This window comes from Oryx dammah, unplaced genomic scaffold (genome assembly GCF_014754425.2).
Source record: "Oryx dammah isolate SB20612 unplaced genomic scaffold, SCBI_Odam_1.1 HiC_scaffold_29, whole genome shotgun sequence".
Classification (NCBI taxonomy): Eukaryota; Metazoa; Chordata; class Mammalia; order Artiodactyla; family Bovidae; genus Oryx; species Oryx dammah.
In genome coordinates this window covers 48,409,746-48,426,651 of record NW_024070213.1, presented here as the reverse complement: position 1 = coordinate 48,426,651, position 16,906 = coordinate 48,409,746, and the positions used below count along the sequence as shown (strand labels likewise).

Here is a 16,906-nt window from a genome sequence, read left to right as displayed (position 1 = left end):
TGTAAATCATGAGCCAGCACAAGCTGGACAGAGATATATTTAGGATGTTTATATATTTTTCCTTATTTAAAAAATGCAGTTGCTGTTGTTTTTTAACATAGCCTTCCTTTCAATTATTTACTTAGTGTAATTCTTAGGAGTTGAGTTGTAGGGCCAAGTGACTGAATATTTTAGATAGCTGTCAATATCAGTGCAAAATTACTCACCAAACTATTGTACCAGTTACCACTACCTTCAGAGAAATGTGACACCGTCAATTTGACCCTTTGCATCCTAGCATTGGAGATTGTTATTTTTTAAATTTTTGTTGTTCTCAGAGATATAAAGTTGTGCCTCATTGTTTTCTTTTTATTTCTTTGTGAACAGTTGAGGTTGAGTATTGTTCTTTACATCTATTTACCTATGTTCTTATGAGACTTATATGTTCATGTTCCTTTTTGTGTTATTTTTTTAAGATTGTTGAAGACATTTGTAGAAGGCAGCCTCAACTATTTAATTAAGTGCCAATGGGAGGCACTGACTGGAGGGAACACAAAGATGACTAAGATACCATCCTGCTTTCTTCTTTTTTAAATTGAGATGTGATTGACATATAAAACTTGGGAACGCATGTACACCCATGGTGGATTCATGTCAATGTATGGCAAAACCAATACAGAATTGTAAAGTAAAAAAAAAACAACAACAAAAAACACACTATATAAAGTTCCAGGTGTATAATATAATAATTTGATACTTATATATATTACAAAATGATGACCCCAGTAATCTAGTTAACATCCATCGTCATACATAGTTGCAGAATTTATTTTTCTTGTGATGAGAACTTTTAGGATTTACTCTCTTAGCAATGTTCAGAGAGTACTGTTAGTTATAGTCACCATGCTGTACATGACATGCCCACAACTTATTTATTTTATAACTGAAAGTATATACCTCTTGACTCCTTTCACCAATTTCAGCCATCCCCTACCACAACCCATGGCAACCACCAGTCTATATCTGTTCTCTTTATTTATAAGTTTTTTGTTGTTCCACATATAAGTGAAATCATATGATATTTGTCTTTCTCTGAGTTATTTCCCTTAGTGTAATGCCCTCAAGGTCCATCATTATTGTTGCAAATTGCAAGATTTCATTCTTTTTATGGCTGAATAATATTCATGTATATATACATGTATAAACTATTTTCTTTAGCCATTCATCTGTGAGTGGACGCTTTGGTTGTTTCCATATCTTAGCTATTGTAAATAGTACTGCAATAGACGTGGGATGCAGATATCTCTTCTTACTAGTGTTTTCATTTTCTTCAAATAAATACCCAGAATTGCTAGATCATGTGGTAGTTATATTTTGAACTTTTTGATGGACCTGCATACCATTTTCGATAGTGGCTGCACCAGTTTACAGTCCTACCAACAGTGCCTGAGGATTCTCTTTTCCCCACATCCTCACCAGCACTTGTTATTTCTTGTATTTTTGATAACAGTCATCCTAAAAAATGTGAGGTGATCACTCACTGTGGTTTTAATTTTCATTTCCCTGATGATTAATGGTGCTGAGCATCTTTTCAAGTACCTATTGACCATGTATATATCTCTTGGAAAAAATGTCTATTCAGATCTTCTGCCCATTTTTGAATCAGATTGTTTAGGGGTTGTTGAGTTCTTTATATATTCTGAACATTAACTCCTTGTCAGACATATGATTTGCAAATATTTTCTCGCATTCGGTAGGCTGCCTTTTTTGTTGTTGCTGTTTCTCTTTGCTGTGCAGAAGATTTTTAGTCTGATGTATTCTCACTTGTCTATTTTTGCTTTTGTTGCCTTTCCTTTGGTATCAAGTCCAAAAAAACCATTGCCAAGTCCTATGTCAAGGTGCTTATTGCCTATGTTTTCTTCTAGGACATTTATAGTTTTAGTTTTTACATTCAAGTCTTTTGTTGATTTTGAGTTAATTTTTTTATATGGTATAAGATAGTGGTCCAGTTTAATTCTTTTGCATATTGCTATCCAGTTTTCCCAATACCGTTTATTGAAGAGATTGTCCTTTTGCCATTGTGTATTCTTGGCTCCTTTGTCACAAATTATTGACTGTGCATGTGAGTTTATTTCTGGGCCCTCTGTTCTGTTCCATTTCTCTGTTTGTTTTTATGCCAGTGTTCTACTGTTTTGATCACTATAACTTTGTAATTTAGTTTGAAATCAGGCATCCTTGCCTTCTTAAGTGGGATCTTCTTAAGCAAGATACTCAAGTCAGAGAGATGAATGTGGATATGTGTAGAAATAATAGTGTTGTACAGTTTGGATGGTTTTGGAGGCAGGGAAGTGAATAACCAATGAAAAGAGGTTTTATTAACTCAGAAAATTGTATTATCTCACCAAAGATGCAGGGATTTTTAGGGTTGGTTAATGAGAGGCACAGCATGATATTCAGAATCCCCAGGTTTCTCCCCTTTTCCTCTCTGACTTCCTTGGCATTGAATTTGTCCTCTGACTGCTCTTTTCCCAGTTGAAAGTCCAGTTATCGTGTCCACTCACAACCATGTTCAGATGTAGGTCAGAGCAGGGTATCTCTTCTGTTTCTTTCCCTTCCCCCCTCCCCTTTCTCCCTCTTTTCTCATTTCATTTCTTTTCTTTCCTTTTGCCCTTCCTCCATTCCTCCCTTTCTTTCTCCCTCCCTCTCTCTCTCTCTCCCTCCTTCTTTCAAAAGCAGACTCCCCCGACCCCACCCCAGTTTTGGAGACCAGAAATTTGAAATCAAGGCCCTTTTTCCTTTTTGTTAGGAAAAAAGTAACTTTCCCCAAAGCATCACAGGGCTTCTTCTTAATCTTAGTCCAGATCACCATGTCACATGCCCCACCTAATCCATCAGGGGGTTAGAGGAGAAAAAATCACCATGATAGATTTAAGTTAACCAACATTCAGGTCTCTAGGATTTGGAGGAGTGCAGTCATACTATTCAGGGATGGAGATGGCTCTTCAAACTATAATGTGTTATGTCAAATAAAAATACAAATTGATAAAAGATTTTTCTGCAAAAGTCAGTGTCTCCTTTTTCTCTTGTTAAAGTGTGATAAATCTCTTATATTGAAAAAGCCACAATGCCGTTGCTCTCAAAGCAGCAACATTCGAGGACAATGTAGTCTTCTGCAGCTTGAGAGAGCTGAAACGCCCAGGTGGTTTCCTACTGAAGTTCGCTCCTTCTTCTCTTGACAGATGAGGAGAAAGAAAACAACAGAGCCTCCAAGCCCCACTCCACTCCTGCTACTCTGCACTGGTAAGTTCCATTCTGAACACATCTTCTCTCGACGCAAAGCTCATAGAACTGGTCTTCTTGCCAACAGCACAGCATATTAGTTGGACTGTCATAGTAACTTGACACCCAATAGCCCATGTGCAATCAATTTAATTTGCAGGTGTGTAAAAAATACTCAACTTAGATATAGCCTGGAGATTTAAATTTTCATATTTATTTTATTTGGGAGTAGACTTATTTTCCCCACATCAAAACACTGACAAGGACTGGGTTCCACATGGATGTTATTGACTTGAATAGAATCTATTATTTTAATAAATAATGTTGCAGCCAATTATAGAGGTATAGGTCTGTTCTCCCTTACCAATGACCCCTCAATAAATTAATAATTAATCGCAACTATTCTACAATTGGGGCTTCCCTGGTGACTCAGAGAGTAAAGAATCTGCCTGCAATGCAGGAGACGCAGGTTTGATCCCTGGGTTGGGAAGATCCCCTGGAGAAGGAAAGGGAAACCCACTCCAGTATTCTTGCCTGGGAAGTCCCATGGACAGAAGAGCTTGGTGGGCTACAGTCCATGGGGTCATGAAAGAGCTGGACATGACTGAGCGACTAACACTTGATACTGTAATTATTTTTTGGCATTAATAACATGGATACAGATTATCTACTTGAGTGGCTCTCCCTTTACTGTTTGGAATTCCTGGACTTGATGTGACAGTTAATGGTGTGGTGTGTTTGCAGTCGTGTTTGATGTGTACAGGTAAGTTCCCCTCTAAGAGCCTGACTTACAGATTATGTTGTAGCTTTGAACACCAAGGCTACAGGAACGCCTGACACTCGCCCCTCAGAGGATTTCGTCAGTTACGGGCTATTACTGCTTCTAGCAGAGCAGCCCACAAAGGCGGAGGAAGTGAGGAATTAAGGGGAAGGAGAGAGAAAGGGATGAATCTACTGTGTGCCAGACTACATGTTAGGCACTTTGTACAAGTGTCTCATTTCATTCTTACAATTCTGTCAAGTTAGTGTTGTTATGCCCATTTTACAGATGAGGAAAAGAAAGCTTAGGCAGTTAAATCATTTATCCAAAAATACACACAGCCATGAAGTGGCAGAGGCAGGAACCTGGCTGGATCACTTTAACTGCAAAGCCTTTGCTTCAGAAAAAAGGAAGAGAAAAATCAGGAAAGATGGAGAGACCAGATCGGAAAAGGAAGCAGATGGGCTTTAATGAGCAAATCATATTAGATTCTTTTGACTTATCCACCCACAGGTGAGAGGAAAACAACGTTGGGAGAAAGCATTCAGGAATGCAACTCAATCTTCTCCAACAAGAGTCTCAATAGTCAGCTTGTTTTGCTTCAAGGATAGCAAAGGTTGTTTTCAAGAGCTCCGTTTTCAGTCTTTTGGCTTGTTTCCTTCCGTTTGTCCCTACATTCCTTTTCTCACTGCATTTGCTGCTTTTTTACTTTATTTAAAACTCTACTTCCCTCTTTAAATCTCTCCCTATACCCTTCTGCCCAAATTATGGCCCCACAGATTCCCACAATGCCAGCACATTGAGAGAAGATCAACATAAAAGACTTAGGGAGTGAGAGTTTCTAGAAATGCTAGAAATCAGCAGATACTCTTGGTTTAATCATCTGAACACGTTGTACATTTCAGAATGAAAAATTTTAAAGGGAATAGAAGAAAATCACCTTGTTCACATCTGTTTTTCTGTGATCTTCTGACATTTGCCTGGCAACAGAGAGGCTGTCGATAGTGTAATCTCTTACGTCAGACTGCATGCGTGTGTGTTAAGCTGCTTCAGTCATGTCCAACTCTTTGCAGCTCTATGGACTGCAGCCCGCCAGGCTCCTCTGTCCATGGAATTCTCCAGGCATGAATACTGTAGTGGGTTGCCATGCCCTTCTCTGGGGGATCCTCCTAATCCAGGGATCAAACCCTCATTTTTTACATATCCTTCATTAGCAGGGGGTTCTTTACCACTAGCACCACTTGGGAAGACTGCCAGGAATTAACTCCCAGCTGTGCTTTTCCGTGTGACCTTGAGCAAGGTCCTTCACCTTTCTGTGCCTCAGTCTACTCACCTGTAAAATGGGGATGGCAGTAGTATTTTCCTCATAATGTAATCACAAAGAGTATGTACAGAGGGCTTGAACAGTGTCTGGAGAAGAGTGGGTGCTGGATAAACCTTAGCAACTGTGGATCACTCAGCAGACATCTTCCTTCTGAGTCCTGGAATAGGGCTTCTCTCCTTCCTGATATACTCATAGTCAGTTCTCCCACTGCACCTAAGTCTATACAAAATATTTATTTTTCTAAATAAAAGGTCCCATATGTCATTCCAGAAGAAATTTCATCTTTCAATTCACAAAGCCAGGCAGTGGATTTGTTTTATGAAAAAAAAAATCTGTTTTCAGAGACAAATCAGGTTTGAAATTTTGTAAAATTTAGTCTTATTATTATCAAGAGACATCAGGTTGTTCAAACTTCAAATTTTCCTCCAATCCCCTTTATATTTTTAAGATAGAATTTCAGTCATTCACTAAATTAAGAAATATTAGCACCTACTGTTTGCTGGCCCCTATTCTAGGCTCTGAGAATGCAGTGGTGGATAAGACAGACCAAGAATAGGGGCTGATGAAAGAAAAATTTGGAGAACAATTTAAAAAATTATTAATGATAAATAAATAAACAAGGAATATATTAGATAGAGATAAGAACAGAGTGAAGAATTAGAATTGGCTGAGATAATAGTATCTCAGAGGCTATTTTAGGTTGAATAGTGAGGGAAAGCTTCCTTGAAGCAGTGACATCTAAGTGGACGTTTATGTGACAAGAAGTCCTCACGACACCACGATAGTGTTAAAATCAGGGAAACGTTCTCAGTAGAGGGGACTATGTGGGTCAGGCTCTCCCAGAGGCAGACCCTGAGCAGAAACATGCGTGCAGGTGGTTTATTAAGTGGGTGTAAAGAGGGTTATTGGGCTGCAAGGGGGCCACGGCAGTGGCTTTGGTGATCCCACAGGGAGTTCTGAGCTGGGGTAACCGGTCAGAGATAAGCCCTTCAGAGACTAACTGAGGCGATGGACCTGGGCCTTTTTTCTGGCACCTGACTCATCACAGCAGGTAGGCAGCCCCCAGGAACAAGGCTAAATTTGGGTGAGACAGTTCCCTTCTAGTCCTGCTGAGGACGACTCCCCAGGAAAGCTTCAGCCTCAGCAGTCAATCTCTCAGCAGTGGGGAAGGACATCTCAGTCCTGAAAGGTAACCCAGGCACGCACCAATGCACCACGGCTTGTTCACTCTCTCCAGGGTGGGAGCTTCTTCAGGGCGCTGCAGAAGGTGGTCTGTGTGATGGGAGCTTAGCCAGTAAGGAAGACAGTGACACTGATGAGACGGGATTAAGAGGCAGGGAGACTGTAAACAGCAGGGAAGAAGCAAGGACATTTCTCTAAACTTAGGGACAACTGTTGTTCAGTCTCTAAGTTGTGTCCAACTCTTTGCGATCCCATGGACTGCAGCACGCCAGGCTTCCTTGTCCTTCATCATCAGCTTGCTCAAACTCATGTCCATCAAGTCGGTGATGCCATCCAACCATCTTATCCTCTGTCATCCCCTTCTCCTCCTGCCTTCAATCTTTCCCAGCATCAGGGTCTTTTCCAGCAAGTTGGCTGTTCACATCAGGTGGCCAAACTACTGGAGTTTCAGCTTGAGCATCAGTCATGCCAATGAATATTCAGGATTGATTCCTTTAGGATTGACTGCTTTGATCTCCTTGCTATTCAAGGGACTCTCAAGAGTCTTCTCCGATAACACAGTTCAAAAGCATCAATTCTTCAGCACTCAGCCTTCTTTATGGTCCAGCTCTCACATCCGTACATGACTACTGGAAAAACAATAGCTTTGACTATTTGGACATTTGTCAGCAAAGTGATGTCTCTGCTTTTTAATATGCTGTCTAGGTTGGTCATAGCTTTTCTTCCAAGGAGCAAGTGTTTTTTCATTTCATGGCTGCAGTCACCGTCCACAATGATTTTGGAGCCCAAGAAAATAAAGTCTGTCACTGTTTGCATTGTTTCCCCACCTATTTGCCACGAAGTGATGGGACAGTCATACTCAAAACCATGGTGGAGGATATGTGACCTCTTACATCGAGTTCCACATGAGTACATTGTTTTAGACTAGAGTTTCAGCATAAAACTGTCTCTCAGAAGGAACTGAAGACACCCTCCATTTTACAAGGGAAAATGGCATAATTTATACTAGGTCCCCTTTCTGCTCTGGCTGCCAAGAAGTCCAGAGCTAAATCTGGTGTATCTATACTTTTCAACCTCTTTCCTTTGTCTAATTTTCTTCTCCTTTTTCTTATTTTGTTAGGCTTTTAGAAGAGGGCAGGATGCAAATAAATTCAACAAATACTCATTTACATTTGAATTTTAAATTCTTCACACAAAATATATTTCCTTATTGAAAAACAAAAACATTAGAGATAAGGTTAAAGTCCTTTCTTCATGTAGTTCCTTCTCTTGTCCTCCAAAGCAACGCTGTTACCAGTGAGAAATATGTGTGTGTGTGCATACATGCATATACGTGTGTATGTGTGTGCATACATGCACACGTGTATGCATACATGCACACGTGTGTGCATACATGCATACGTGTGTATACACGCATACACATGTGTGTGCATACACGCATACACATGTGTGTGCATACACACGTGTGCATACATGCATACACGTGTGTGCGTACATGCATACGCGTGTGTGTATATATGTGTATGTGTGTGTTGACTGTCCCTTACCTATGCATTTACATGCATATGTACTGATAGGATGGACTTTCCTGGCAGTTCAGATGGTAAAGAATCTGCCTCCATGCAGGAGATCCAGGTTCAATCCCCGGGGTCAGGAAGATCCCCTGGAGGAGATTATGGCACCCCACTCCAGTGTTCTTGCCTGGAAAATCCCATGGACAGAGGAGCCTGGTGGGCTGCAGTCCATGCAGTCACAAAGAGTCTGACATGACTGAGCAACTAACACACATGTACTGATAGAAGTTTCTGAACTGTGTTTTTTATTTAGTATTTTCTCCTTTATAAAAGAATGCAGATATATAACACCAAAAATATAGTTCCACAACCTGTCACACTCTTGATGCATAGCTTGCTTTCTTCCTCAGCTTGCTTTTCTTCCACATATCCTCAAATTATAGCCAGATTAGTCCACAAAGAACAACCTCATTTTAATCACTAAGCAGTATTTCATGTAAGATCAAGGCAGAATTCCTTTCACAGTTTCCCTCTTTTTTAAAATAAGTATTTATTTGGCTGCATGGGGTCTTAGTTGAGGCAGGCAGTTTCTTCCCGAAGATTCTTCTGTTACAGCACGGGCTTAGTTGCCCTGGGGCATGTGGGATCTTAGTTCCCTGACCAGGGGTCAAACAGACACCCACTGCACTGAAAGGCAGTCTTAACCACTGGACCACCAGGGAAGTCCTGACATTTCCCTCTTGACCTGCATTTAGCTGTGTCCAGATCTCATCTTTGCCATTACATGCAGAGCCCCAAAGAACATCTTCATACATCCCCTCACACACCTAAAAGAAGTGTTTCTTCTGCATGGGTATCAGGCAGTGGAAGCGCTGGACGCACAGAAAATGTTAACAGGATTGCAAAATTGCCCACTGTAACAGCCTTACCATTTTATATACAGCCTCAGTACAAAATGCTTTTTTTTAAAAAAGAACGTTGCTCCATGACAGGACATCTCATCCTTTGTGGTACCTACATCCTTCACGTTGTCCCCTTTCTCTAGGGCTATTGGGCAGGCTCAGGAAGGGACCCTGGCCTCACCACCCAGGTGGTAGCTGCTGGCCTGACAGTGCCCAGCTCTGCCAGGATGCTTGCTTGTTTCTGCGATTGGGTTAGGGGCCATCTGCTTCTCTTGCCTTCCCCAGCCTGGTCGCCAGCCCCTTCCCCATGTCCCCAGATACCATCCCCGCTCTAAGAGCAAATAACACAGCAGCCAAGCTGCTGAAAATAGGCAGAGTCACGTGATCTGGAGGCAGCCCCCAGCAGAAAACAGGCAAATATTGTCAAATGCCTTCCGCCAAACACTTTGCAGCATCCTCGGTCATGAGGTTAGTCAAGCCCAACCCACTGGGGATGGTGAGCCCTGTTGGAATCCTGGCCACACAATAACCTCTATTCACAAGGAGGATTTCGGCCGGAGAAGCAGCCCGTTCCACTGTCCCGGCCGGCTTGCGGCCAGCACATGTCCTCCTCCCTCTCACACATCTCCCCTGTGGCCGGTGTCACTCAGAGCTTCTCTGTGCTGTCAGGGTGGAGACTCTTTCTCATCTGCAGTTTCTGGGGAAAGGAAGGCCCTTCCCCAAGGAAGGGAATGGAAGACCACGCTGTCACGTGCATGGGAGACATTTTCCTTTCTTTTGAAAAATAATAATTAGGCTTGAATGATTGCTAGGCTTTCAATATCTCAAATCAATATGAAACAAGATAAATTTGGTGTTTCTCTTTAAAATGTCCTCAGAGGCCAGAGATAGAAAATCGGACTGGATACTATTCCAATACTTTGGTCACCTGATGCAAAGAGCTGACTCATTGAAAAAGACCCTGATGCTGGGAAAGATTGAGGGAAGGAGGAGAAGGGGACATCAGAGGATGAGATGGTTGGATGGCATCACTGACTCAATGGACATGAGTTTGAGAAAGCTCTGGGAGTTGGTGAAGGTTAGTGAAGCCTGGTGTGCAGCAGTCCATGGGGTCACAAAGAGTCGGACACAACTAAGCAACTGAACAACAACGAAGCATAACCTTATTTGCTTCCATAATATAAGTTAGACCACCTCTTTCCAGAAAGAGAGGCTAAACATTCTTAGTTGTGAATGTAACCAGAAGTGATAGATAATGGCAGCATCTAGCCCATGTGACTTAGTCCCGCTAGAAACCTTCACCTAGAGATGGAGAAAGATAAACAGGACAACATGAAGGGTGTAAACATCTCAGAGAATGAGATGCCACATTGTAGAGCTGGGTTCTTACTTTTAGAAAATATTTTATGCTGCGGGTAAAGGTATAAAATGGTAAAGCCTTCTGAGTGGGCAATTTTGCAATCCCGAGAATTAAAAACATGTTGATGTATGCATCCACGCCTAGATACTGACATGGAGAGACACTTCCCCAGGTGTGCAAGGGAGCACATATGATGTTCTCTGCAGTCCTATTTGTAATGTGAGGTGGAGTTGAGCAGACAGGGACTAGATGGAAAGGGAATATTGAAAGGGTGGTTTATGATAGAGGATGCTGCCAACATCTTACCTGCTGCCAGTCGGGGCCACTAGCACTCTGACTGCCAACCCCTAGCCTAGGCCCCAACAGATGGGTTAGCAACAACACCAAACTTGCAGTACTCTCCTATTACACTGCCTAGTTTCTGTTAAAAAACAAACAAACAAACAAAAAGACTTGATTAATCAAAAAATGAACAGAGCGATTTTGATGCCAAACCATGGCTAATGCCAGGCCTTTCCGGAATACCAGTTTGGTAGCTTGTAGGAGAGAAACAAGATCTGGATTAGATTACTCCAGATTCCGGTCCACTTGAGGCGTTACAATGGCAGAAATAAATCCCTGATTCAGTCCATGGCCGAGCACTGACCAAACTAAACAGGTTGAGCCAACACCCATGGTGTGCCAGGCTTGCCCCAGCTGATGTCACCAACCGAGCTCCTTGGATCCCATGAATACTTGTAGAGAAGGCCGGACTGTTACCCCTCTTTGAAGAGGAGGAAAACAAGGCAGAGGTTCCCAGTCTCACTCTACCCAAGTGGGGGAAATGCCTAACTCCTAAGAAGACCGTCAACCAAGGGGAGACGGGGCCAGCCGAGGTCCCGGGAGAAATACCAGGGGCCCACCTGAACTCATGTTTGTCTGAAGACAGTTTAAGTGTTAGTCATTCAGTCATGTCTGACTCTTTGCAACCCCATGGACTGGAGCCTGCCAGGCTCTTCTGTTCATGGGATTTTTCTAGGCAAGAATACTGGAATGGGTTGCTGTTTCCTTCTCCAGGGGATCTTCCCAACCCAGGGATCAAGCTCAGGTCTCCTGCATTGCAGGTGAATTCTTTATCATCTGAGGCACCAGGGAAGCCCGTTTGTCTACACAACAGCAAATCTTGGATTTAATTTTTTGTTTAATAAAATAGATTTGGTGGGTTTTTTGGTTTGTTTTGGCCTTTTGGAGAATCTGACTCAAGCCTACTCAGAGCCCACGTGAGCCACCATTTTGTACTTATTTATCATCTGGTGATCGTCCTTCCAACTCTTTGTGACCCCATGCGACGTAGTCCATGGAATTCTCCAGGCCAGAATACTGGAGTGGGTAGCCTTTCGCTTCTCCAGAGGATCTTCCAAACCCAGGTATTAAGCCCAGGTCTCTGGCATTGCAGACAGATTCTTTACCAGCTGAGCCACAAGGGAAGCTCCTTCCTCAGTGATCAATGCAAAGAAATAGAGGAAAACAATAGAACGGGAAAGACTAGTGATCTCATCAAGAAAATTAGAGATATCAAGGGAATATTTCATGAAAAGATGGGCACAATAAAGGGCAGAAATTGTATGGACCTAGCAGAAGCAGAAGATATTAATAAGAGGTGGCAAGAATACACAGAAGAACTGTATAAAAAAGATCTTCATGACTCAGATAATCACAATGGTGTGATCACTCACCTAGAGCCAGACATTCTGGAATGTGAAGAGAAGTGGGCCTTAGGAAGCATCACTACAAACAATGATAGTGGAGGTGATGGAATTCCAGTTGAGCTATTTCAAATCCTAAAAGATGATGCTGTGAAAGTGCTGCACTCAATATGTCAGCAAATTTGGAAAACTCAGCAGTGACCACAGGACTTGAAAAGGTCAGTTTTCATTCTAATCCCAAAGAACGGCAATGCCAAAGAATCCTCAAGCTACCGCACAATTGCACTCATCTCACACGCTAGTAAAGTAATGCTCAAAATTCTCCAAGCCAGGCTTCAACAATACGTGAACCATGAACTTCTAGATGTTCAAGCTGGTTTTAGAAAAGGCAGAGGAACCAGAGATCAAATTGCCAACATCTGCTGGATCATCGGAAAAGCAAAAGAGTTCCAGAAAAACATCTATTTCTGCCTTTATTGACTATGCCAAAGCCTTTGACTGTGTGGATCACAATAAACTGTGGAAAATTCTGAAAGAGATGAGAATACCAGACTACCTGACATGCATCTTGAGAAACCTGTATGGAGGTCAGGAAGTAACAGTTAGAACTGGACATGGAACAACAGACTGGTTCCAAATAGGGAAAAGGAGTACATCAAGGCTGTATATTTTCGCCCTGCTTATTTAACTTATATGCAGAGTACATCATATGAAATGCTGGGCTGGAAGAAGCACAAGCTGGAATCAAGATTGCCAGGAGAAATATCAATAACCTCAGATATGCAGATGACTCCACCCTTATGGCAGAAAGTGAAGAGGAACTAAGGAGCCTCTTGATGAAAGTGAAAGAGGAGAGTGAAAAAGTTGGCTTAAAGCTCAACATTCAGAAAACGAAGATTATGGCATCCGGTCCCATCACTTTATGGGAAATAGATGGGGAAACAGTAGAAACAGTGACTGACTATTTTGGGGGGCTCCAAAATCATCACAGATGGTGATTGCAGCCATGAAATTAAAAGATGCTTACTCCTTGGAAGGAAAGTTATGACCAACCTAGACAACAGATTAAAAAATAGAGACATTACTTTGTCAACAAAGGTCTGTCTCGTCAAGGCTATGGTTTTTCCAGGAGTCATGTATGGATGTGAGAGTTGGACTATAAAGAAAGCTGAGCGCCAAAGAATTGATGCTTTTGAACTGAGGTGTTGGAGGAGACTCTTGAGAGTCCCTTGGACTGCAAGGAGATCCAACCAGTCCATCCTAAAGGAGATCAGTGCTGGGTGTTCATTGGAAGGACTGATGTTGAAGCTGAAACTCTAATACTTTGGCCACCTCATGTGAAGAGCTGACTCATTTGAAAAGACCCTGATGCTGGGAAAGATTGAGGGCATGAAGAGGAGAAGACAGAGGATGAGATGGTTGTATGACATCACCGACTGAATGGACATGAGTTTGGGTAAACTCTGGGAGTTGGTGATGGACAGGGAGGCCTGGCGTGCTGAGGTTCAGTGGGGTCGAAAAGAGTTGGACACTAGTGAGCAACTGAACTGAACTGAACTGATCGTCCTTCCTGGGTTCCCACCTGCCTTCTAAGAAACTGTCAGCTTCCTAAAAGCAGAGGTTGGGTTTGTGTCTCCTTGTTTACTGCTGTATTCTCCAGTGCCTGGCACATAGTAGATGCTCAATAGGTAAACACTGACTCACTGAGCAGATGGATATGAGTCCCTAGCAGAGTGAGAGCTTTATAAGGGTCGCCCCTGAGTTCATACTCCAAGGCAGGCTTTCTCCCAGCCTTGTGATTTGAGGCAAGTCACTTAGCCTCCCATCTCTTCCTTTATGTCCTGGGGATAACGTTACCCATTGAGGGAATAGCAACAGCAAGTATGAGCATCTCTGGTACAGAGTAGGCCTTTGAAAATATATATAAATCAAATCTGTTAATGTAAACAGGTTTCCCTTTGACCACCCAGGTGTTGTAGTTTTTGTAAAAAGTGTTTTGAGGGACTTTTCCTGGCTGTGAGGCATGTGGGATCTTAGGTCCCTGCTGCTGCTACTGCTGCTAAGTTGCTTCAGTCGTGTCCGACTCTGTGCGACCCCAGAGACGGCAGCCCACCAGGCTCCCCCATCCCTGGGATTCTCCAGGCAAGAACACTGGAGTGGGTTGCCATTTCCTTCTCCAATGCATGAAAGTGAAGTCGCTCAGTCGTGTCCAACTCCTAGCGACCCCATGGACTGCAGCCTACCAGGCTCCTCCGTCCATGGGATTTTCCAGGCAAGAGTACTGGAGTGGGTTGCCATTGTCTTCTCCGACCAGGGATCAAACCTGCATTTGCAGGGGGTGCGGGTTTGATCCCTGGTCCGGACCTAAGATCCCACATGCCTCAGAGCCAAAAAATAAACATAAAACAGAAACAATGTTGTAACAAACCCATTAAAGACTTTAAAAATAGTCCACATAAAAAATTTTTTTTTAAGTTTTTTGTTTTTTGGATCTGTGCAAAAGCTTGCTTTTCTTCCCCCCATCCTCACTCCCTTCCTCTTCCTTCCATCCGCTGTGTTACTGACCATGTTCAGGGCACAGTGCTAGGAACCTCGCTGACTAAATAGGAATGTGCTTTGGTCCCAGTCTTGAAAGAACTTTCAGTCTAAGATGTGAAGCATTACCTGAATATTCCACAATAACATAGTTACCCTCCATACCGATAGTTACCCTCCATTGAGTGATTGGCGTATACCAGCCAGAGGGCTGAGGGCTGTGCATGGATTCTTGTTTTACCCTCACAGCAGCCTTGGGAGATGAGTATTGGGTACCATTCCCTTCATTTTCACAGATGAAGGAAGTGAGAGTCTGAGAGTTCAGGTAACATACCTGAGAGAGTAGTGCTTGTCAGTGATGGAGGAGGATTCAAGCTCAGTGATCCCTGATGTAACACTGCCTTCTCTCAGTGAAGCTGATAGAGCCATAGACGGAAATCCCTAGGAGGCAGTGAGAGCTTTAGGAGCAGAGGATGCATCTCCTCAAGTAAGATGCCTTCTACAGACATAACTCGGCACTCTACTTATTATCGAATGAACGAATACGTGAATTTGTCAAGGAAGGAATTGGTGTTTAGCAGATGGGGCTGTGTGGGAATTAAACATGGCTTCATGGCAGAGAAATTTCAGCTGAGCATTGAAGAGTGAGGCCCAAAAGAGGGAGTCCCGTCCGGTAGTGGGAAGGCCAGGGAACGTGTGTAGTAGGGTGGAATGTGGCAAGGTGTGTTTGAGGAGTGGCAGACAGTCCAGGGGTCTGGAGAGAAGTGTCTATGTAGGGGAGTGAGGCCAGAGTAGCTGGAGATGGAGAAGTAGTTAGGGGTCAGAGAGAAGGAGCTGTGGGTGTCAAGGCAAGGAGTTTGGACTTGTATGAGGGGTAGAGAGCAGCCAACTGAGTGCTTAGCTAGTTTATTTTTCCCACATATTTTACAGTCGCAGATCTCTCTGATAACCTCAGTGATAAATTATGATGTTTAGCCAGTTAAAAATAAAAGAATCCTGGCGTCTTTTTGTTGTTCAGTTATTAAGTTGTGTCCAACTCTTTGTCACCCCATCTACTGTAGGACACCAGGCTTCCCTGTCCTCCGCTATCTCCCAGAATTTGCTTAAACTCATGTCCAGTGAGTCGGTGATACCATCCAACCACGTCATCCTCTGTCTTCCTGTTGTCTTTAATTTTGGTAAAATAGAAGAAAAAAGTTTCTGTCCCAGACACGTCTACAAGGACTTGAGAAGCAGAGGCTGGACTGAATGCCCATGTGCATATACAAGAAAAATAGGTTTAAAATGAGAGCAGAGGGAGAAATTATGCTACAAGCTGAGACATCTGCTCTTCATTGTAAAGCGCTAATATGAAGCTTCCAGCACGTGCCCCCAGATGCTGTGTGCTGAAACTTAGTGAGGAGGCCTTTTGACAATGTATACTGCAGATAATGACTTGTGTTGGCGAGTGGATTGAGGTCATTATCCCTCCATAATAGGATAGGCTCAATTCAAATATGATCAAGTTGTTAAATAGAAGATCAGAAAATGGAAGAAGTAGAATGTTTTTGTGATCATTAAAGAAAAAAAAGTCCAGGTATAATGGAGTATTGTTCGCCATGCCAGACTAATGATGTCCTGTAGAAGTGAGGAGGAAAAGGGGAAATTTCATCAGATATGAAGAGATATAATTAACTGCCTTTCTTTATGCCATGCCTTGGGCAGGGAAGCTGGCATTCCAATTAGCAACTTTGGTACACGCAGTTTGCGAGGAGGTTTGGGGAACGGTGTCATGATGCTATTCCTGTAGAAACTCATCAAGCATCAAAGTCGCCCTTAACGCCAATTACATCTCTTCGCTCCTAGAGCTTATTAAAATGCTTCATAGTCATAAGCCACCTAGATACCTTGAGGCGAAGAAGCTCCAGTAAGAGAAATGAAACATGGATAAGAATGTGGTTATTTTAGAAGGCTGTGGTCTTTGGCAGGTGGCTGCTTCGTTAGCTCAGCCTGTGTGAACCATGACTGACACCCATATGATTCAAACTGCTTGTCGTAGCTATGGTCTCAGTTAATGACATGTTATTTTAAACTTGATCTCATATTTATTCCTGATTCCACGAGTGACCAGATTTAGTGAGCAAACAAGCCACACAAACAACAGATAGAAATTGAGGCACAGGGACTTAGGTCTTCCCGGGTGGCTCAGAGGTAAAGAATCCCCTTGCAATGCAGGAGACACAGGCAACAAGGGTTTGATCCCTGGGTTGGGAAGATCCCCTGGAAAAGGGAATGGCAGTCCATTCCAGTATTCTTGCCTGGAGAATACCATAGACGGAGAAGCCTGGTACAGTCCATAGGATCGCAGAGTTGGACACGACTGAAGCGATTTAGCACAGGGGGTTAA

General features: G+C 42.9%; 1 protein-coding gene across 1 annotated transcript in view; it reads left to right on the top strand.

Annotated features, from left to right (window-relative positions):
- RFX4 (regulatory factor X4) overlaps nt 1-16,906 on the top strand; it is a 172,897-nt gene that overhangs the window by 42,666 nt on the left and 113,325 nt on the right. Inside the window, exon 3 of the mRNA XM_040234806.1 lies at nt 3,219-3,279. Coding sequence (XP_040090740.1) covers nt 3,219-3,279 — 61 coding nt within the window. The remainder of the gene's footprint in view (nt 1-3,218; nt 3,280-16,906) is intronic.